The sequence below is a fragment of the Pristiophorus japonicus genome, chromosome 13 (genome assembly GCF_044704955.1).
Source record: "Pristiophorus japonicus isolate sPriJap1 chromosome 13, sPriJap1.hap1, whole genome shotgun sequence".
Taxonomy (NCBI): domain Eukaryota; kingdom Metazoa; phylum Chordata; class Chondrichthyes; family Pristiophoridae; genus Pristiophorus; species Pristiophorus japonicus.
Window position 1 is genome coordinate 87,614,170 of NC_091989.1, and position 23,863 is coordinate 87,638,032.

General features: G+C 48.2%; 1 protein-coding gene across 1 annotated transcript in view; it reads right to left on the reverse strand.

Moving 5' to 3' along the window:
• Positions 1-23,863, reverse strand: part of hydin (HYDIN axonemal central pair apparatus protein) — a 1,725,340-nt gene that overhangs the window by 362,937 nt on the left and 1,338,540 nt on the right. Inside the window, 6 exon segments of the mRNA XM_070897728.1 lie at positions 5,911-6,080; positions 8,622-8,843; positions 13,037-13,244; positions 15,183-15,330; positions 16,108-16,273; positions 18,683-18,821. Of these exon segments, the coding sequence (XP_070753829.1) occupies positions 5,911-6,080; positions 8,622-8,843; positions 13,037-13,244; positions 15,183-15,330; positions 16,108-16,273; positions 18,683-18,821 (1,053 nt within the window).

Consider the following 23,863-nt stretch of genomic DNA (forward strand, 5'->3'; position numbering starts at 1 on the left):
AGACTGACCTTCTCTCAAGCATGGGCCTCGTGTGCATTTATACTGTATAGTAAGTACGTATCAATGGCGACGAGAAACTGGGATTTAAACCACGCAAGCATGGCCACTAGCAGAACAGACGAGAGGTACTGTGTTAAGGAATGGTTGAAGTTCAGCGAGTTCATGTGGAGCACGTATACAGTTCATACACCAGGACGCCACTGATAATGATGAAAGTGTTCCTCAATGGCATCCCAGTATCAATGGAGCTAGACACGAGGGCCAGCCAGTCCCTGATCAAACAGTTCAAAAAGTTGTGGGCGTCCAAGGCCAGGAGGCCAAAATTATCGGCGATTGGCGCACAGCTACGGACTTACACAAAGCAGATCATTCCGGTGCTAGGCAGCGCCATGGTAGTCGTGACCCACAAAAATTCGGAGAACAGGTTGCCACTCTGGATTGTCCCGGGGGACGGTCCCGCACTACTGGGGAGGAATTGGCTTGCTGTCATGAACTGGAAATGGGGCGATGTCAATGCAATTTCCACTGTGGAGCGAGTATCATGCTCACAGATCCTGGACAAATTTGACTCATTATTTCAACCCAGCATCGGCACTTTCATGGGGGCCAAGGCAGTGATTAACATAAACCCGGACGCCAGGCCAGTACACCACAAGACCAGAGCGGTGCCGTACATGATGCAGAAAAAGATAGAAGGCGAATTGGACCGTCTGCTGAGGGAAGGCATCATCTCGCCAGTCGAATTCAGTGACTGGGTGAGCCTGATTGTGCCGGTGCTCAAGGCGGATGGGTCGGTCAGGATATGTGGTAATTACAAGGCCACCATCAATCGGGTGTCACTCCAAGACCAGTACCTCTTTGCGACGCTATCCGGTGGCAAACTTTTTTCAAAATTGGATCTGATCTCAGCTTACATGACCCCGGAGCTGGCGACTGAGTCGAAGAAGCTGACCACCATCATGACACACAAGGGGTTGTTTTGAGTATAACAGATGTCCGTTCGGGATTCGCTCGGCCGCCGCGATCTTCCAACGAAATATGGAAAGCCTCCTCAAGTCGATTCCAGGGGCGGTGGTTTTTCAGGACGACATCCTCATCACGGGTCGCGATACTGAAGAACACCTCCACAACCTGGAGGAGGTGCTACGCAGATTGGACCGGGTAGGGCTGCGACTGAAAAAGGCAAAGTGCGTCTTCCTAGCTCCAGAGGTAGAATTCCTGGGGATGAGAGTAGCAGCAGACGGGATCAGCCCTACTGTGTCCAAGACGGAAGCGATCCAGAGAGCACCCAGACCCCGTAACACGACGGAGCTGCGTTCGTTCCTCGGGCTCCTGAACTATTTTGGTAACTTTCTTCCCAAATTGAGCACACTGCTAGAGCAAAGGTCACGAATGGGTTTGGGGGGACAGCCAGGAAAGGGCTTTTAATAGAGCACGCAATTTGTTATGTTCCACCACTCTGTGAAACATAGAAACATAGAAAATAGGTGCAGGAGTAGGCCATTCAGCCCTTCTAGCCTGCACCGCCATTCAATGAGTTCATGGCTGAACATGCAAATTCAGTACCCCATTCCTGCTTTCTCGCCATACCCCTTGATCCCCCTAGTAGTAAGGACTTCATCTAACTCCCTTTTGAATATATTTAGTGAATTGGCCTCAACTACTTTCTGTGGTTGAGAATTCTACAGGTTCACCACTCTCTGGGTGAAGAAGTCTCTCCTCATCTCGGTCCTAAATGGCTTACCCCTTATCCTTAGACTATGACCCCTGGTTCTGGACTTCCCCAACATTGGGAACATTCTTCCTGCATCTAACCTGTCTAAACCCGTCAGAATTTTAAACGTTTCTATGAGGTCCCCTCTCATTCTTCTGAACTCCAGTGAATACAAGCCCAGTTGATCCAGTCTTTCTTGATAGGTCAGTCCCACCATCCCGGGAATCAGTCTGGTGAATCTTCGCTGCACTCCCTCAATAGCAAGAATGTCCTTCCTCAAGTTAGGAGACCAAAACTGTCCACAATACTCCAGGTGTGGCCTCACCAAGGCCCTGTACAACTGTAGCAACACCTCCCTGCCCCTGTACTCAAATCCCCTTGCTATGAAGGCCAACATGCCATTTGCTTTCTTAACCGCCTGCTGTACCTGCATGCCACTATACGACCCATGTAAGAAACTTGTGTTAATGTGCGATGCGTCGTCCTATGGTGTCGGGTGTGTGTTGCAGCATGTCAATGTCAAGGATCAGTTACACCTGGTAGCTTATGCCTCCAGGAGTCTATCCCAGGCAGAAAGGGGCTACGGGATGGTAGAAAAGGAGGCGCTCGCATGTGTAAATGTGGTAAAGAAAATGCACCAGTACCTGTTTGGCAGGAAATTTGAGCTGGAGACAGATCACAAACCCCTAACATCCCTTTTGGCCGACAACAAGGCCATAAATGCAAACGCATCGGCCCGCATACAGAGGTGGGCACTCACGTTAGCCGCCTATGACTATACAATTCGGCACAGACCGGGCACTGAAAACTGCGCCGATGCACTCAGCAGGCTCCCACTAGCCACCACTGAGGGGGCTACCGAGCATGCTGCTGAGATGGTCATGGCTGTTGAAGCTTTCGGAAGCGAAGGCTCACCCGTGCCAGCCCGTCAGATTAAAGTCTGGACAGATAGAGACCTGCTATTGTCTCTAGTCAAGAAATGTGTCCTGAATGGGGACTGGGCAGCCACGTACAGGGCATGCCCTGAGGAATTTAAACCATTTTACAGGCGCAGGGATGAACTCTCGATTCAGGCCGATTGCCTACTGTGGGGAAACCGCGTAGTCATGCCCCAGATGGGCAGAGAGGTGTTCATCAGAGAACTCCACAATGAGCACCCGGACATTGTCATGATGAAGGCAATTGCCAGGTCACACGTTTGGTGGCCAGGGATAGACGCAGATCTGGAACTTTGTGTTCGCAGGTGCAACACGTGTGCCCAGCTAGGCAATGCGCCCAGGGAAGCCCCCCTTAGCCCCTGGCCATGTCCCACCAAGCCTTGGTCACGCATCCATGTGGACTATGCAGGTCCTTTCATGGGGAAAATGTTTTTGGTTGTAGTAGACGCCTACTCCAAATGGATCGAGTGTGACATTTTAAATTCAAGCACATCCTCTGCCACGGTAGAAAGTCCTCAGGCAATGTTCGCCGCCCACGGTCTACCGGACGTCTTGGTCAGCGACAATGGCCCGTGCTTCACAAGCACTGAATTCCAGGACTTCATGGCAGGCAATGGAATTAACCATGTCAGAACGGCACCGTTCAAGCCGGCCTCAAATGGCCAGGCAGAACGAGCAGCGCAGATAATCAAACAGGGGATGCTCAGAATCCAAGGGGGTTCCCTACAAAGGCGCTTATCACGCCTCCTGTTGGCCTATAGATCCCGACCACACTCGCTCACAGGGGTTCCACCCGCAGAGCTGTTAATGAAAAGGACGCTCAAAACCCGGCTATCCCTTATACACCCCACCATGAAAGAAATTGTCGAGAGCAGGCGCCAGCCACAATATGACTACTATGACAGGAATGCGAGGGCGCGATATATTGATGTAAATGATCCTGTTTTTGCCCTCAACTACGCTGCAGGGCCCAAATGGCTCGCAGGTACTGTGATTGCCAAAGAGGGAAATAGGATTCTGGTAGTTAAACTTACCAATGGACAAATCTGCCGCAAACACGTGGATCAAACAAAAAGGAGGTTCAGCAACCCCATAGAAGAAGCAGATGAAGAACACAATATAGAGTTCACTCCACCACAGGTGACCGAACACCAGAACCAAAGGGAGGAGAGCCCAATCACTGGGGGCAGTCTGGATAGGCCTGAGGCACTGCAAACAGCAGACACTCAGGCCAGCGCCCAACAACCGGAGCCCCAACTCAGGCGCTCTACAAGAGAGTGTAAACCACCAGAGAGACTCAACCTGTGATCCCAATAAGACTTTGGGGGGGAGGTGATGTCATGTATTCAACCAGCATTGTAACCCATGTATAAACTGACCTAAGTTGTACACTGTGAGAACAATGACCACTAGCTGGGAGACACTCCTAACCTGGACCTTCAGGTATAAAAGGGGAAGCTCCACCCACCTTCATCACTTGAGTGCTAAGGAATAAAGGACAGGTCACAGACTGACCTTCTCTCAAGCATGGGCCTCGTGTGCATTTATACTGTATAGTAAGGACCTATCAATATATATACCAAGCTGTTAAGAAAAGCAAAAGAAGAAATAGCAGAGGCTCTAACCATCATTTTCCAGTCCTCTCTGGCTTCAGGTGCGGTGCCAGAGGACCGGAGGACTGATAATGTACCTTTATTTAAAAAGGGAGAAAGGGATAGATCGAGTAATTACAGGCCAGTCAGCCTAACCTTAGTGGTGGGAAAATTATTGGAAGTCCTGAGGGACAGGATAAATCTTCATTTGGAAACACATGGATTAATCAAGGACAGTCAGCATGGATTTGTTAAGGGAAGGTCGTATCTGACTAACTTGATGGAATTTGTCAACGAGGTAACCAGGAGGGTTGATGAGGGCAGTGCATATGATGTAGTGCATGTGGTTTTTAGCAAAGCTTTTGATAAGGTCCCACATGACAGACTGGTCACAAAAGTAAAAGCAAAGTGGCAAGTTGGATTCAAAATTGGCTGAGAGGCAGGAAACAAAATGACACTAAAAGAAGCTGCGTGGTTGATAATGCTGCGGACTGCAGGAAGATATCAGTGTACTGTTCAGGGGGGCAGAACAGTGGCAAATGGAATTCAATCTGGATAACTGTGAGGTAATGCATTTGGGGAGTTCTAACAAGGCAAGGGAATACACATTAAATGGTACGACACTGAAAAATGTAGAGGAACAAAGGGACCTTGGGGTGCAGCTCCACAGATCTCTGAAGGTAGCAAACCAGGTGGATAAGATGGTTAAGAAGGCACATGGAATACTTGCTTTTATTAATCGATGCATGGAATACAACAGCAAGGACGTTATGCTTGAATTGGTTAGGCCGCAGCTGGAGTACTGTGTACAGTTCTGGTCACCACATTACAGGAAAAATGTGGTTGCACTGGAAAGGGTGCAGAGGAGAATTACAAGAATATTGCCTGGGCTGGAGAATTTTGTCTATGAGGAAAGATTGGAGATGCTGGGTCTGTTTTCTTTGGAACAAAGGAGGCTGAGGGGAGACCTGATTGAGGTGTATAAAATTATGAGGGGTCTGGATAGAGTGGATAGGAAGGACCTGTTTCCCTTAGCAGAGGGGTCATCAACCAGGGGGCATAGATTTAAAGTAATTGGTAGGAGGTTTAGAGGAGATACGAGGGGAAATTTCTTCTCCCAGAGGTTGGTGGGGGTCTGGAACTCACTACCTGAAAAGGTGGTAGAGGCAGAAACCCTCACCACATTTAAAAATCCTTGAATGTGCACTTGAAGTGCCGCAACCTACAGGGCTACGGACCGAGAGCTGGAAAGTGGGATAGCTCATGGTCGGCCAGCACGGACATGATGGGCCGAAATGCACTCCTTCCATGCTGTAAATTCCTATGATTCTTTGATTGTGCTTGTGGCCTCCCCCAGAAGCATTGCAGAGATTGCATGGTTAATTAGGCAGACTATGAGGGGCAGGATGACTGGAGAGAATCACTGGGGCGAAGAATCACCGGTGTGAGGAACATGTGAAGAATCACTGTGAAATGTTTAACCAATTTACTCCTTGCTCCGACAATTCTCTGCATAAAGAACATTCTGCTCGGCAGGGCATGGGAGCAACTAGCTGGGACAAAGTGGAGAAAATAACCCAGAGCAGTTCAAACACTGAGAAATATATTAAGCAAAATCCGGGCGGCAATGAGGCTTTAACAGGTATCAGAGCCAGGGCTGTCTTACCTGACTCCTTGCTCTGCTTTATTAGTGATGATCAGAGTCTGTTTGTAAGGTGTCATGCCAGCGTTATAGATGAAACATGGCCCAAAGTGATAGCTTGTAAAAGACAAGTGGATGCTTGGGGTCACTGTGTACCCGGTGAGGACACAGGCAAAAACAGGACCTTTCTGTATCTGTGGACAAGAACAGGGTTCAGGACTGAAGTGTACACGGCAGCTTTACATTAACATGAAGAACACATGTAGTCTGCTCAATCCATTATCCATTTTCTGAAATATAGTTGTCCTGGTCATGAACAGTAGACCCAGGCTCTGTAAGCAGTTGTGAACCTGCATACAGACGCTCAGAACTCTACAAGGATCTGTGGCAAAGCTCCTAAAACGCCCATATCTGCAAGTTTCAGTTGCTCCTCTAAGCTTTGCACAGAGCCAATCCTGGAGTCTCCAGCAATGAAAGAGTAATCTCGAGGACATTGCCACAAGCAATCCAGGAGAAAAATCAGAGGGGTATTAAACACAATTGTGGGTTTTTAAAATTTTCTTTAAACACTTTCATTAATTAGTTATCAAAATATTGGAGGTGTGAAAAAAGACTATTTCACGAACAGTCAAGATTCATCTAATTGGGTAACAAAGGATCTGTTCCCTTTCCAATTGACGTTGGGAAGGCAGCGTGCCTGGAGGATGGACCAATGGATGGACCAATGGCGGGAGTGTGGGGGCGGGGCGGTTTGAGGCGGGAGGTCATGTGATGAACCCGTCAGAAACATGCCCAACAAGAGTTGGCAACCCTTGGTTGCAGAGTGCACAAGGGAGCATTTTTCAACACATTGACAGCAGCCTCGTCAACCTCGTTGTCCTTGGGCAGCAGAGAGCACCTCAGGGAGCACTGTGTGAAGAGCTGATTGTGCAAAGGCCCCACTCCTCTTACGCCTGCAGCTCCACAGATGGTCGCTCCCCTTAGCTGGGAGCCACATGCAGTGATGGGCTCGAGTCCTGCTACCTGTTGGGACAGTGCAGCGTTCCTCAAGCCTGACGGTGTGCGGCGGTAACTAAATAATTCCCACAACTATCCATAACTCATCACTTGCAAACTAACTCTGGTTGGCATTCCTGGCAATTGATGAGGGACCCTAAATTCCCCACAACACTCACAATGAGCTGGTTAATATGGCATAGACTAGAAAGGGAGATTGTATGCGAGAAGGGAGTGGGGCTGCTGAGGGAAGACTAGCACGTTGTGAACATTTGGGCTCCTGATGTCCTGCAGTTTTTCCTTTTACCTCCCAATGACGTCCCTTTCTGCCCTCTTCTCCCAAAGGTACTGACTCTGTCTGAGCCCTCTTGTACCTTATCCAAATACCAACTCAGCACAGACTGGGTGTGAAATGAGAGGCTTTCTGGCCAGTATAGCTCACTGCCACAGCACGCAGTGCAGTTTCTGGATAATGGAGCTTGCTGGATGGTTCAAATTAAGGTAGGCTGCTAATTCCTTTTTGTTTTCGAGTTTTCTCCAGTCCCCTGAAGACACGGACTCTCACGCAAGATCACAGCTGCATTCTGGTATCTTGTCCCAGGACTTTTGTTCATATCAGAGCCTGTTGGTACAGCACTGTATCTCGCTGCCTGTTGGTACAGCACTGTATCTCGCTGCCTGTTGGTACAGCACTGTATCTCGCTGCCTGTTGGTACAGCACTGTATCTCGCTGACTGTTGATACAGCACTGTATCTCGCTGACTGTTGATACAGCACTCTATCTCGCTGCCTGTTGGTACAGCTCTCTATCTCGCTGCCTGTTGGTACAGCTCTGTATCTCGCTGCCTGTTGGTACAGCTCTGTATCTCGCTGCCTGTTGGTACAGCTCCCTATCTCACTGCCTGTTGGTGCAGCTCCCTATCTCACTGCCTGCTTACACTGAGTTTGACTTGGTCATTGCCAGGTAGTTGCCATTGTGCCTGTAAATATGGTGCATCCTGAACTGCCTGGCATCACTGTACCTCTTCCTCCAAAATAATTAAGTAAAAGGGGGAATTCCCATTGGGAAACCCATTGTTACAACCCAGGACACTTGGCCTGAAGTCGACTAGCCAACCAGCTTTAAACAGGAAGAACAAAATGTTTTAAAATGTTCAGAAATACTTTCAAAACATTGCTGCCAACCTTACCCCATGGCTCTTCCATGACCATAATGGCCACCAGGACTGGACAGTCATATTATAAGGGGACTGGATGATCCAGCTCCAAAGCAGCGTACACATCAGTCATTTCCGTGGGGTTTTTCCCAATCTCCTGCTGGTTACGGGCTTTCTCCGGGGCTTCTGCCGAAGATGTGGCGGGAGATCGGGGAGCCCATGTGGACACTCCAACCTCTGGGAACTGTGTATGTGCCGACATAACCTCACTAGGACCTAATTTTAATGTGATTAACTGCTTCTGGCGGCAGTGCGTGACTTGCCCGGGAAACTGGCGAGTGCGAAACGGGGAGCGATCTGGGGGGACGGACCTCTGCCCAATTCTCTAACCACTTACGCCCATTTTACCCCCGTTAGCTGATTGTAAAATCTACCCCCTTATATCTTCACTTCAGAGTAGTGGGAGAAGCAGACTGACCTCTCTGAACAATTCCACAGCCAACATTTAGCAGACGCACCTCAATATGACAATTCTGCTTCAGCGGCGGGAGTGGCAATGCGAGAGGGACGTTCAACGCTTACCTTCAGCGTCAGCTCCACGTTCTTCAGCACCAGCTTGTGATCCGGGTGGAAGATGATCAATGCCGGGACACTGCTCCCGGTCTCGACGCTGTCCCACTCACAGGTCAGCGTCAGGCACCTCAGGGTGCTCGGGGGACCCGAAAGCTCCCAGTCGAAGTTGAAGTTAAATATCCCGTTGTTTGAAATGACAAGTTGGTAGGAAATGTGGTCATTCAGCTCCACCTGTGAGCACATTGACAACAGTACAACAATCAGACCAGCCACCAAGTCAGACCAATAAGTTGCCACAGTCCAGTCGGATATGTAACTACAGTGACCCCACCTGAGAAAACATGTCCTCGGAGCTTTCATAGATGATTAAAAGGAGTTGTTAGAGAGAGTTGATAAAAATAAACTATTTCCTCTGGTGGAACTGTCCAGAACACGGTGGCAACCTTACCATTGGAGCTAGGCCATCGAGGGTTGATGTCTAGAAGCTCTGCTTCACACAAAGGGTAGTGGAAATCTATTTCCTGGTACAGTGATGATTGTATCGCTGCCATTTCCTGCTCTCACCCCAAACTGGAAAATGTTAACAACTTTGCTTACAATTTACACCTTTCCCTCGTCTTCACATGGTCCATCTCCGACTCTTCGCATAAGAACATCAGAAATAGGAACAGGAGTAGGCCATTTGGCCCCTCGAGCCTGCTCCACCATTTAATATGATCATGGCTGATCTGATCATGGACACAGTTCCACTTCCCTGCCCGTTCCCCATAACCCTTTATTCCTTTATCACTCAAAAATCTGTCTATCTCCGCTTTAAATATATTCAATGACCCAGCCTCCACTGCTCTCTGAGGCAGAGAATTCCATAGATTTACAACCCTCAGAGAAGAAATTCTTCCTCATCTCAGTTTTAAATGGGCGGCCCTTTATTCTGAGACTATGTCCCCTAGTTTTAGTTTCCCCTATGAGTGGAAATATCCTCTCTGCATCCATCTTGTCGAGCCCCTTCATTATCTTATACATTTCAATAAGATCACCTCTCATTCTTCTGAACTACAATGTGAATAGGCCCAACCTACTCAACCTATCTTCATAAGTCAACCCTCTCATCTCCGGAATCAACCTAGTGAATCTTCTCTGAACAGCCTCCAATGCAAGTATATCCTTCCTTAAATAAGGAGACCAAAACTACACAGTACTCCAGGTGTAGCCTCACCAATACCCTGTAGAGTTGTAGCTTTTATACTCTATCCCCCTTGCAATAAAGGCCAACATTCCATTGGCCTTCCTGATTACTTGCTGTACCTGCATAATAACTTTTTGTGTTTCATGCACAAGGACCCCAGGCCCCTCTGTACTGCAGCACTTTGCAATTTGCAGGTCAGGGTGAACAATGGGACATGAATATAAGATATGTAAGCACAGACCAATACCCTGTACAATTGTAGCAGGACGACTCTGCTTCCCTTCCCTTCCTCGACTTCTCTATCCATTTCTGGGGATAGGCTGTTAACCAATATCCACTAGAAGCCCACTGACTCCCACAGCTACCTGGACTATAGTTCTTCCCACCCTACTACGTGTGAGGACTCTATTCCATTCTCCCAGTTTCTCCATCTCATCTGTTCTATTGATGCCACCTTCCATACCACTGCATCTGACATGTCTTCCCTGTTCCTCAATCGAGGATTCCCCTCCACCCGTGACTAACATGGCCCTCGACCATGTCCGTTCCATTTCCCACACCTCTGCTCTCACACCTTCCTCTCCCTCCCAGAACCACGACAGGGTTCGCCTTGTCCTCACCTTCCACCCCACCAGCCTCCACGTTCAACGGATCATCCTCCGCCATTTCCCCAACCTCCAGCGTGATCCCACCACCAATCACATCTTCTCCTCCCCCTTTCAACATTCTGAAGGGACTGCTCCCTCCATGACACTCTGATCCACTCTTCAATCACCCCCAGCAGCCCCTCCCTTTCCCACGGCACCTTCCCGTGCAAGTACAGGCAATGCAACATCTACCCTTTTACCTCCTCCCTTCCCACTATCCTGGGTCCAAATACACCTCCCAGGTGAAACAGCGATTTACTTGTATTTCTTTCAATTTAGTATACTGTATTCGCGGCTCACGATGCGGTCTCCTCTACATTGGGGAGACCAAGCGTAGATTGGGTGACCGCTTTGTGGATCACCTCTGTTCAGTCCACAAGTGTGACCTCGAGTTTCCAGTCGTCTGTGATTTTAATTATTCGCTCCACTCCCACACTGACCTCTCTGTCCTCGGTCTCCTACACTGCTCCAACGAAGCTCAATGTAATCTCAAGGAACAGCACCTCATTTTTCTGTTAGGCATTTTACAGCCTTCCGGACTCAACATCGAGATCAACAATTTCAGACCAGAACCTCTGCTCCCATTTTTTCGGACAGTAGCTGTTGTTGATAATTCTGCCATTCCCATTTACACCTCTTCCAGACCTATTTTTTGTTTCCTTACTTGTTGCATTACCATCTCCTTTTGTCTCACACCATCATCCCTTTTGTCACTTAATCTCTCCTGCCTATCACAGACCTTGTTATTTCCTCCCCTCCCCGCTATTCCAGCCTCGGTACTTGCTTAAAACCTGTTACATCTCTAACATTTTCCAGTTCCAATGAAAGATCAGCACTCTGAAACGTTAACACTGTTTCTCTCTCCACAGATGCTGCCCGACCTGCTGAGTATTTTCAGTATTTTCTGCTTTTACTTCAGAGTTGCAGCATCCGCAGTGTTTTGCTTTTGCTCCGATGACTACACTGATTGGCACAAATTAGGTTCCTGTGGCACCGGCTAAGGGGGTTCAGTTACATTCCTTTGTGTGCTATTCTAACTCAGCCATTAACCAGTTAAAGACTTGCAAGTTAACAACTAAGTTAAAGAAAAAGAAAAGGGATATTACTTGGACACACTAACCAGTGAGCTGCAGAAGTCATGAAACCTCTTTGAGCACCCTCTCTGAGGCTGGTGTGGGCACGGAACAGGTCGCCCTGGCACAAGAGGTGGTGCAATCCTCAGACTGAGCGGATGCGCAATGTAGGGGGCTGGGAGAGAGTGCTTTACTCTGCAACTAACCCACCGCATTTGCAGCAACTGCTAACACACACCATTCCCAGCATCTCATATCCCTCACCATTTCCAACAACTGATGTTTCTCACCACGATGAGCACAAGATTCATAGCGTTTCCTTTCTTTAAAAATGTGAAGGTGAGATGCTTATTCTTTTGGAATAAACAATATCAATTCTACTGTTATAGGGAGCTCACAATATTAAAGAAATGGTACACACACATACAAACTTGCGCGAATCATTACTTCAATGTGTTCTAGATTTAAGATTACAATTCAGTCACTCAAAAAGCTCGACACCATCCAGCACAATATCATCATCAACAAGTTACTTGTTCAACACCCCATCCGCCACCTTCAACATTCACTCCCTCCACCACCGGCGCACCGTGGCTGCAGTGTGTACCATCTACAAGATGCACTGCAACAACTCGCCAAGGCTTCTCCGACAGCACCTCCCAAACCCACGACCTCTACCACCCAGAAGGACAAGGGCAACAGGAGCATCATCACGTGCAAGTTCCCCTCCGAGTCACACACCATCCTAACTTGGTCAAAATTCTGCAACTCCCTCCCTAACATTATTGTGGGTGTACCTTGACCACACGGACTGCAGCGGTTGAAGGCGACGGCTCACCACCACCTTATCAAGGGCAGCTAGGGTTCGGCAATAAATCCTGGCCTTGCCAGCCACGCCCACATCCCGAGAATTAATTTTTTTTTAAAGTTTCATCTAACTATCTTCCCTGATTAGCAGCCAAAGGCCATCATTATGGACCGTCCAGAAGCAGTGAACACTAGACTAAGATTAGTATGAGAAAGAGAGACGAGGGGCGAAGGCTCACAGTGCAACATACCACCCGAGCACTGTGGTTGAAACTAGTGGGAGAGGAGGCAAGATAATCAGGGCACAGTGACAAGCTGACACCGAGGTTTTAAAAGCTGCAGGATTGTAGGAAGAAAGACTGAGCGAGGTGAGGAGCTCCACAATCATACGGTCTGGGAAGGCATGAGTTCGGTCGGAGATGGTGCAATGCGTCTTCAAAGCAGTGAAGAGGCTGCTAGTAGGAAGAGCAGGTGGAGCTCAGGAGAAATGAGAGAAGGTTCGAAGGAGTAGTTGCCATAGTATTAATAAAAGAGAGAGTGAGAGATAGAGTGTAAAGGAGTGTAAAGAGAGAGAAAAATGAGTGATGCTATAGGTGATACAGGTGGTGCCTATCGCAGGAAATGTTTCCTTGTTCAGGGTATAAAAGAGCTGTTGGAACAGATGCTCAAATCCCACCATTATTTATTCTGCAGTTGTCGTCCAGCACTAACCTCTCTGAAGCAGATCTCATTGACACAGTGTTGACTGAGTTCAGTCACTGTTCCATTGCTAGCTTCACATATCACCGTAGCATTCATGCAGTATCCATGCATCTTGACATTTAAGGTCAAAGGTGCGATTTTTGTCTTCACATCACACACAACGTTCAAGTTCACCTTTCCCTCAGTGAATGCATTACACGTCAAGACAATGGGTACACTGTAAGTGAAACACACACATAAGGAGGATGGCCACTATGCACTTCTACAGACCGTGTACCGCTCACTGTCTGGTTACAGACCGTGTACCGCTCACTGTCTGGTTACAGACCGTGTACAGTTCAATGTCTGGATACAGACAGTGTACAGCTCACTGTCTGGTTACAGACCGTGTACAGCTCACTGTCTGGTTACTGACCGTGTACAGCTCACTGTCTGGTTACAGACCGTGTACAGCTTACTGTCTGGTTACTGACCGTGTACAGCTCACTGTCTGGTTACAGACCGTGTACAGCTCACAGTCTGGTTACTGACCGTGTACAGTTCAATGTCTGGTTACAGACCGTGTACAGTTCAATGTCTGGTTACAGACCGTGTACAGTTCAATGTCTGGATACAGACAGTGTACAGCTCACTGTCTGGTTACAGACCGTGTACAGCTCACTGTCTGGTTACAGACCGTGTACAGTTCAATGTCTGGATACAGACAGTGTACAGCTCACTGTCTGGTTACAGACCGTGTACAGCTCACTGTCTGGTTACTGACCGTGTACAGCTCACTGTCTGGTTACTGACCGTGTACAGCTCACTGTCTGGTTACAGACCATGTACAGTTCAATGTCTGGTTACAGACCGTGTACAGCTCACTGTCTGGTTACTGACCGTGTACAGCTCACTGTCTGGTTACAGACCGTGTACAGCTCACTGTCTGGTTATTGACCGTGTACAGCTCACTGTCTGGTTACAGACCATGTACAGCTCACTGTCTGGTTACAGACCGTGTACAGTTCAATGTCTGGTTACAGACCGTGTACAGCTCACTGTCTGGTTACTGACCGTGTACAGCTCACTGTCTGGTTACAGACCGTGTACAGCTCACAGTCTGGTTACAGACCGTGTACAGCTCACTGTCTGGTTACAGACCGTGTACAGCTCACAGTCTGGTTACTGACCGTGTACAGCTCACTGTCTGGTTACAGACCATGTACAGCTCACTGTCTGGTTACAGACCGTGTACAGTTCAATGTCTGGTTACTGACCGTGTACAGCTCACTGTCTGGTTACAGACCATGTACAGCTCACTGTCTGGTTACAGACCGTGTACAGTTCAATGTCTGGTTACTGACCGTGTACAGCTCACTGTCTGGTTACAGACCGTGTACAGCTCACTGTCTGGGTACGGACCGTGTACAGCTCACTGTCTGGTTACAGACCGTGTACAGCTCACTGTCTGGATACAGACCGTGTACAGCTCACTGTCTGGTTACAGACCGTGTACAGCTCACTGTCTGGTTACTGACCGTGTACAGCTCATTGTCTGGATACAGACCATGTACAGCTCAGTCTGATCTGCTCTTGTTCTGCTGATGTTACAGCCCGTTTTGCTCTGAGGAAATTCCGGGTTAGGTTCCAGCTCCTGTTTGTTGGAAAATGTGCGCGTGGATGGCGAGGTTAGGAGTCGGCTTGGCATTGATGTCCTCTCTGGTTGACGAGCCTGTCCTCACTCATGGTCTGAGTTTGATCATTCACGAAGAATGGGACCTGGGGTGAGATATTGGCCAGGGGCCAGCTGCAGGAAATTGTATCCCAGCTAGAGACGGCACCATCAGGAAGGGAGGACGAACAACTTTAACTATCAGTATTCGTAGAAAATGCAATCTTTCTCAGTACTCAGGGCCCAGTGTCATCAGGGAAAGTTGCCATTGAATTCTCCTGATCAAGGGTAAAAAAGCAAAACTTACCATCGTCCCAAACAATAGGACGCTATCTTGCAGAGGTCAACAAACTTGAGTATTCGTATCTCAATCACAGAACGGAACTAGGTCAGATCGACCCAGATGTTGATGGGCACAGCTAATCATGGCTGACAGCGTTATGAGTGGTGCGATGGGATTCAGTGAGCTGCATTGGGAGCATGAATCTTGCATGATTTTCATACCTGCTGTGAGGGTGAACAGTGCCCTTCATAGGCTCCACAATGAGTCTGCAAACATATCCCTCTACATGCAGCGTGTCCTCTCTGAAAACAAAGCTGAATGACCTCGCTTCATTGTTAATCATGTTCACGGTCTTCTGCGCGGAGTGGCCTGCGGGTGACACAAGGGACAGAGTTGGAGATGCGAGTTAATACCCAGAGGAGAGCCATGGCATTCTCGCTGCTTTATGAAGGGAACAGATCCTGGTTTGAGAAATTATTCTTCAGTGAAGTCATGTAATATATGTGTATATAAATATCTACACCACGTGCTAAATACTTCCAGCACCGCATAACAAATCATCTATTTTGGATAGTCTGGTGTTGCCGCTGGAATGTTTCACTTTGTTGCTCTGATGTCAATATTCACAATTTTTTTGCTATCTTGGTATTATTTAGTGAACTGCCTGCCACACTTCCCATTTTATTGAATTCCTCTGCTTTTAAGATATTTTTTTCTTGCCTTCCTATATCCTTTGTTTTCCCCATCCCGTGGACCAACCCCTGGTTAAGAGGACAGGCTGTCGAACTGCTCATGGGCCAGTAGCGACATCACTGAGTCAGACCCTGGGAGTCGGAGGATGTCCCCCAGCTCACCCTCACTGTGGGACGTCCAACGCCTCCATTCACACCGCCCCACTCGCGGGCAGGTCCCGGCTTTTGTTGCAGATGCTTCTTCACTCCTAAAACTAACCCAGACTAAGTTCACGTCCATCCACAACTTGGATCCCATTCCCAAATCTGGGTCTCTTCCTGCATTTCTCTCCGGACTCTGGTTAAGGCCTCAGTTCAAACAACCCAGCCCACAAGGGGCACTGCTTTTTTTAAAATTAGCTTCAGTAAAGCAAGACTAATGGAGGCTGTAATGCCAGGGGTACCAGACACATACCTAACAGTACAAACTTGTAGTTGATGTGGGAGCGGTCGAGGGAGACTGCTGGCTCAGTTACATTGCCACATAACAGGAATGGCACGGTGATATTTTGCTCTGGAACATGGAAGCTCCAGAATGATTCAGTGATGTCCAGCTGCTGAGCCACAAACTCAAAGATGACCTGAGGAAAGTGAGATTGTTAAAGTGAGATTCGGAGTGATGCTGAGGCTGATACCGGCATTGCTAAAATTCAACACCAACAACCGAACCACTTCAAAAACATCATTCTTCAGGCTTTGAAAATAAAAGTGGAAGAAAAACGTCATATAAAATGCGTTTGAAAGGGATCTAAAGCCAGGCAAGCCATATCTTTGCTGATATTAACCACCGTTCTCTCCACTTATGTGACTAATTCTCATTCCTGTGGCACAGCACTTTACTCCCACTCAGAACGGCCAAAAATAAATCGACTATTACACAGTTCGCTGAGATTGTTGTAGGTTACATCCAAACGACTGCAGAGATTTTAATATTACATTACATATAAAAGTGCTATTTTACAAATTACAGCCTAGTTTGTAATAATTACAATTAGGCATTTTGAAAGTTTTCATTAACTTGACCCTGGCTGTGATCTGGCCTGATATTGACCCAATTTGTGATCTAGGTTTGCTAAACAGCAAGTCTGGAGTAGCACAATTTGATTCATTCAATGACTAGCGGTAACTTCAATCAGGGGTAAGTCTGCACAATGGGTTTCATTAACAAATATATTGGATTCAAGCTCCCCCTGGTGGTTCATTTATCAAGTACATGGTGTCGATTTGAGGGCCCTCCTGTATGTCTCAGAGACATGGACCATGTACAGTAGTCTCCTCAAATCGCTGGAGAAATACCACCTACGATGTCCCCGCAAGATCCTGCAAATCCCCTAGGAGGAGAGATGCACCAACGTTAGCGTCCTCGACCAGACCAATATCCCCAGCGTTGAAGCACTGACCACACTCGACCAGCTCCGCTAGGCAGGCCACATTATCCGCATGCCTGACACAAAACTCCCAAAGCAAGCGCTCTATTCGGAACTCCTACACGGCAAGCGAGCCCCAGGTGGGCAGAGGAAAAGTTACAAGGACACCCTCAAAGCCTGCTTGATAGAGTGCAACATCCCCACCGACACCTGGGAGCCCCTGGCCAAAGACCACACTAAGTAGAGGAAGTGCACCGGGAGGGCGCTGAGCTCCTTGAGTCTCGTCGCCGAGAGCGTGCAGAAATCAAACGCAGGCAGCGGAAGGAGTGTGCGGCATACCAGACTCCCCACCCACCCTTTCCTTCAACGACTGTCTGTCCCACCTGTGACAGAGACTGTAATTCCCGTAGTGGGCTGTTCAGTCACCTGAGAACTCACTTTTACAGTAGAAGCAAGTCTTCCTCGATTTCAAGGGACTGCCTATGAGCATGGTGTAATGTGGAATTAAACCAGGCAGGTAGGCTGGGTGGCAGCTCAGTCCCAGGCTCAGTCCCAGGTTTGGGCTGATTTAGTTAATCTCAGTCACTATGGCAGCAATTAGCATCAGTGCTCCTGGACTGGGATCCTGCTTCTGATTGCCAGTGAGTGACCTCTGCTCTCGAAGGTACCATTGCTGGGACAACCCTCCCGTTTCTCATCTCAGTGACTGTTTTTCAGGTGTGACCCTGGACTGAGATCAGTTATAGCGCCCCAAATTGTACCCCAGCTGGGATCAGCAGAGCTCGACACATTCTGGGCATCGCACCTGGGACTTTGCTGAACTGTGTGGCTCCATACCCGTGGAGGTACTGAGCCATTAGCCAATTGATAAATTAGTCAACACCTGTAAACGGGACAAGCACAAATTCTACTTCTGTTGACCAGAAACACTTGTCTTCTCAAAACGGACATCTGGAACATACTGAGCTTGATTGTCTGGAACATACTGAGCTTGATTTTCTGGAACATACTGAGCTTGATTGTCTGGAACATACTGAGCTTGATTTTCTGGAACATACTGAGCTTGATTTTCTGGAACATACTGAGCTTGATTTTCTGGAACATACTGAGCTTGATTGCTTGACTCTGCCCCTGCCATAGCCCGTCTGCTGCTGGAACCCTCATCCATGCTTCTGGTGCCTCCAGACTTGACTATCCCAATCGTCTCTTTGCCAGCCTTCTACCTTCCACCCTTCATAAACTCCAGCTCATCGAAAGCTACACTACCCGTATCCTAACTCCTGTTCACACATCACCCCTGTGCTTGCTGACCTACACTGGCTCCCAATCCTGCAACCCCTGATTTAAAATTTCTTGTCCTTGTGTTCAAATCCCTACGTGATCTTGCCCCTCCCTATCTCTGTAACCTCCTCCAGCCCAGAACCTACCCCCCAAGATCTCTGCACTCCTGGTCTCTTGCCAATTCCTGATTTCCTTCGCTCCTCACCTGACACCTGTCCTAATATCTCTATGTGACTTGGTGTCAAATTTTGTCTGATTTATGCCTTTGGACGTTTGGCTGCACTAAAGACGCTGTATAAATACAAGTTGTGAACTTAGGGAGTGACAGTGCTCAGAACTAACCTCAGCTTTCTTCCCTGCCGAGATATGTCCATTTTCTGTCAGGCAGTGGAACACTGGCTGCATCCGTACATCCAGTGCACTCTCATCTATCCACCGAAAGGTGTAGTCACCGTTTGTTGGATTCATTATGTAGAAGGATCTGAGGAAAGTAAGGAGATTTGTTCCACGCAGAGCAGCTGTTACCATGACCATCCAATGCTTCGTGTGATATAATTCACCACAAATATATCAAAGATCTTTCATTCGACCCAATTCACCCTGCCAATAAATTAGTGATGCACCTGAAGTTACACCATAAACAGATGGTGATAAGAGGAGATTGGGCGACACAATGGACTAGATACTGGCCTTTCACCCCTGGGGAGTCAGGTTCAACCCCGATTCAGAGATACAGCATGGTTGTTGTGGGAAATGGGAAGATATCACACCCGGTGCAGAAGGAGATCCTGATGCGGGAGTGGTCGATGCTGACACTGGATGCCTGTAAGGAAAAGTGGTCCTTTCCCCAGCGCTACCTTAATGAGGATTAAATTCACCCACAAAAAGGTAAAAGAAGCAGAGTTTGGAATACATATAAATGACAGGACTGTAAGTTGTTAGGCAATGGTTGAGTATCTAAAGTGAAGTCTGTCACCCCAATCTGCCACTCACAGCGCGTGTTTTAGGTACAAAGACCATAAATACTAGACATGAAATAAAAACAGAATATGCTGGAGATGCACAATAAGCCACCCAGCACCTGAGCGAAACAGTTACAGCCTTTGCCACCATACCCAATCATTAACTTATCTTTCTCTTCCAAATATTACCTGATCCGCTGTGCATTTTCAGCGTTTTCTGTTATTTGTTTCCATAGATTTATTTCTATCGAGTGTGTTTTCACCCTCACGTTAATGTGCTTAGTGCTAATTATCTGGCACATTTTAAGGATGTGTGTGAAAAGAGGAACAGTTTCAGAGAATCAAGCTGGCGTTTGTTTTCAGTCGAAGAGCAACGATTCCTCGGCATGTGGTAGTTTTAAACGGCGCGTATAGCTTCCCTCGGGAATTCTGCGAGATCCTTTCAAACTGCTGCAAAATGGCAAGTCATGGACATGGAGGTCTGAATTAGGTGTCAGCAACATTCTTGTCACAATCTTGGAGATGATTGGAAATGTGCAGGATGGGCAGATCGTGGCACGGAACAGGTCTGCAAGTACTGAACCCACGTGCAAGAGGCCAGTTTTCTCTGCAGACTGACATTTACAGGGGGCCCAGAAATTCGCCCGCACCCATTTTTGGGCACTCGGGGGGCACACAGGGACGTTCACTGTGCCTGAATGGTGAGGCCCGATATTGGACCTTGGACCTCATTATAACGGAGTTAACAAAGCACAGCAGCCCACCGGCAAAGAGTAGCGAGAAGTTGGGCTGCTGCTAGTGTTGGGTTGGGCACTGCAGCAGCAGAGAGCAGGGGATGGTGATCGGGGGTCGTGAGCAAGAGAGATCGGTGGTTGGGGCTGGCAGCGGCAGTGACGGGGGGGGTGAGGTAGCGGCCGTGATTGGTGATTTTAATGTGGGGTAGAGGCAGGAGAATCCCTGTTCCTCCCAGCTGCACAATCAGGTAAGTTACTCACCTTCTTGGCTGGACCTAGCTGGCAAACCCCAGCCAGCAGGGCAGGGGCTGCCCCAGCGCAAAGAGGGGCCTCAAATAGGCGTGAGGCCTCTTATTTGCATATGCAAAGGGATAACGCCTGCTTCAGGCGTGGGTAAAGGACACCTAGGGGCCGAAATAATTGAAGGCCCCTGCTCGCCCAAGTACCGCCCAAAGGACCGCTGATGGCCGCTGAGGTACCGAAAGGTACTCTGGGTGGGGTTTTCATCGAAAAGGTCCTTCAAAGGCCGGTGAGTGGCAAAAGAGGGACTTATGCCGCCAATCTGGGCGACAGCGGGCGGGAGCTCCCAATCTCGGCGGCAGAGGCGCTTGCTGTCCAAGTGCCACCGAGGATGGAGTCGGGCCCACGGAGGGTCGAAGACCTGAAAAGGAAAAGCATTTTTTTTTAAAACTAGTGGAAGACCGTCAGGGTTCCCCATACAGGTAAGTCCCTGTAAAGAAAAGAATTATAAAATGTTTACTTACCTTTTTTTCAGATCTTCATACCGACCGTCGGGGACAGACCAGCCTCCAGCCAGCGGCCCACCCCCGTTCTGGCGCCCGACTCCCGCCCGCATCAATATGGTATCTCGGCGGGCGGGAGACCACTTACGCCACTCGGCCGGCCGCTGACGTCAGCGGGCGGTTCCCGGCGGTTCTGCCCTCCCGCCCGCCCCAGCCCAAATCGAAAGTGGCAGTGGGCGCAACTCGAGGAGGAATGTCGGCAGCAGTGGGCGGTAAGGCCATCAATTTCGGGCCCCTATTGTTTGTCCTTACCCAATATGGCGGACAGAACACTTTCGGAAATATGCGCATGCTTTTTGCCCGCCATATTGGGAAAATGGACACTGTGTACCAATTTCTATGCTAGGGTTACAATATCCCAGCAGAAAGTGCAAGCATATCAGTTATTGTTATTTCGGTCAGAGAGTACTGGAGTTAATAACAATAACGGCTATGCTTGCACATTTTGGAGCATTCCCTTGCTGGTCAGCTTTTCCAACCACCTCCACCTCTGGTTTGGCCGGTGCAGTTTAGGTGTGGTCGCTCAGCCAAGGAGCTGAGCGTGTGTCATGAAATAGACCTCGTGCCTTATAGCGAAGATATAGGTGAACAACAAGCTGTCACAATGAAGCAATGATCCCTGTCAAGCATTCTTGACAGTTTTATTTTATTTTCGTATTTCTCTCGGCCTGAATAGTTTTCCTCCTCTACCCTTTGGTCTCCCTATGCTGAGGGGTCGTGAGAGGTCATTCAATCCCAGGCTTCCATCATCGAAAATCAGCCTCTCGGAGATGTGCTAGAGATGGTCTAAGGTGACTTGTCTCTCCAAATATTCCCTCCCTCGATTTGGCAAAGCAGCTGGCCTTCAAAAAATAATCTTTACTTTAATTAGAGCACCTTCCGAGGGAAGGATGGAACACATACCCATTTAAAACAAAAATAGTATATATGATTGATTTAAGATCTAGAAGGGGAGAGGGTTGTTCACTGCTGTTTGCTTATTACTGGCAGGTGGCAGTGCAGCTACACAGTTGTATGTCGAATCTTGAATGAAATCAAAAACGAGCGGTGACATGCAGGAGATTATGCGACAGACACTGATGAGGAAATCCATTCATCTCAGTTTATTTCGCCCACGCACCCTATCACAGCACCTAACTGTTCCCAAAGTGATTCCAGGGTCTGTGCCTGCACTGCTCTACCCAGAAGTCCATTCTAAGTGCTCATCACTCATAGCAGGAAGGCATTCCTGGCATCAGGCTGAATCTGTCTGTCCTCCTAACCAGAAACAGTGCTGGAAGCAGAATCCAGAATCACTTTTAAAAGGAAGCGGATAAATATTTGAAAAATTAAAAGTTTAAAGGATCTGGGGAATGGACAGGGTAATGGAATTAAGCGGAGAGCTCTTTCAGAGAGCATGCAGGGAAATGGGGTGAATAGGGCTAGGGATAGGGAATGGGACTGAGGTGCTTTCAGAGAGAGGGCGGGTATAATTGACTATTTCTATGCTGGAAAATTCTCTGATTCCCTGAGCAGTTTGAACCTGTGCCCCGTTTTTTCCTATTCTTGTGGTTTGACCGAAAGTCGTGTTCCCGATTTATTTTTCTGGGCCATTTACTTTATTCTCCGTCACATCACCTCGTGTTCAAGGCTGAGAAACCATGTAACCTGTAACCAGAGTAAAGTAGTGCAGTGCTTCAAAACATTGTCCTTTCTCATCTGGGAATAGAATTTGAATCAGCTCAGGGGTCGAAGAAATCTCTGAAAGTGATTTTAGAACCATAGAATAGTACAGGACAGCAGGAGGCCATTCGGTCCATCGATTCTGTGCTCTATCAAAGAGCAATCCAGTTAGTCCCACTCCCCCGTTCTTTCTCCAATATCCCTGACATTTTTTCTCATTCAAGTATTTTTCCAATTGCCTTCTGAAGGTTACTATTGAATCTCTATCCACCATCTTATCAGGCAGTGCATTCTAAATCCTAACCACTCACTGCGTAACAAAGTTTTTCCTTGTGTCGCCTCTGCCTCTTTTGCCAATCACCTTAAATCTGTGTCCTCTGGTTATCGACCCTTTCGCCATTGGAAACAGTTGCTCTTTATTTATTCTATCTAAACCCTTCATGATTTTAAACAACTTTATCAAATCTCCTCTTAGTTTTCTCTGCTCTAAGGAGAACAAGCCCAGCTTCTCCAGTCTAGCCACGTAACTGCTCCCTGGAACTATTCTAGCAAATCTCCTCTGAAGTCTCTCCAAAGCCTTCATGTCCTTCCTAAAGTGTGCCCAGAATTGGATACAATACTCCAGCTGGGGCCGAACTCGTGTTTTATATAGGTTTAGCCTGGCTTTTGTACTTCATGCCTCTATTTATAAGGCCCAGTATCCCATATGCTTTGTTAACCTGTCCTGCCACATTTGTGCACAAACACCCCCAGGTCTCTCTGTTCTTGCACCCTCTTTAAAATTGTACCATTTAGTATGTATGGTCTTTCCTCATTCCTCCTACCAAAATGTTTCACCTCACACTTCTCTGGCTTTTATCTGCCATGTGTGTGCCTATTCCACCAGCATCGAAGCATTGACCGCACTCAACCAGCTCCGCTGGGCAGGCCACATTGTCCGCATGCCCGACACAAGACTTCCAAAGCAAGCGCTCTTCTTGGAACTCCTACAAAACAAGCGAGTCCCAGGTGGGCAGAGGAAACGTTTCAAGGACACCCTCAAAGCCTCCTTGATAAAGTGCAACATCCCGACCAACACCTGGGAATCCCTGGCCCAAGACCGCCCTAAGTGGAGGAAGTGCATCCGGGAGGGTGCTGAGCACCTTGAGTCTCGTCGCCGAGAGCATGCAGAAACCAAGCGCAGGCTGTGGAAAGAGTATGCGCAAACCAGACTCCCCGCCCACCCTTTCCTCCAACCACTGTCTGTCCCACCTGTGATAGAGACTATATTCCCACATTGGACTGTTCAGTCACCTGAGAACTCACTTTTGAGGGACTGCCTATGATCATGATGATGAGCCTGTCCTTGTCTTCGTGAAGTCT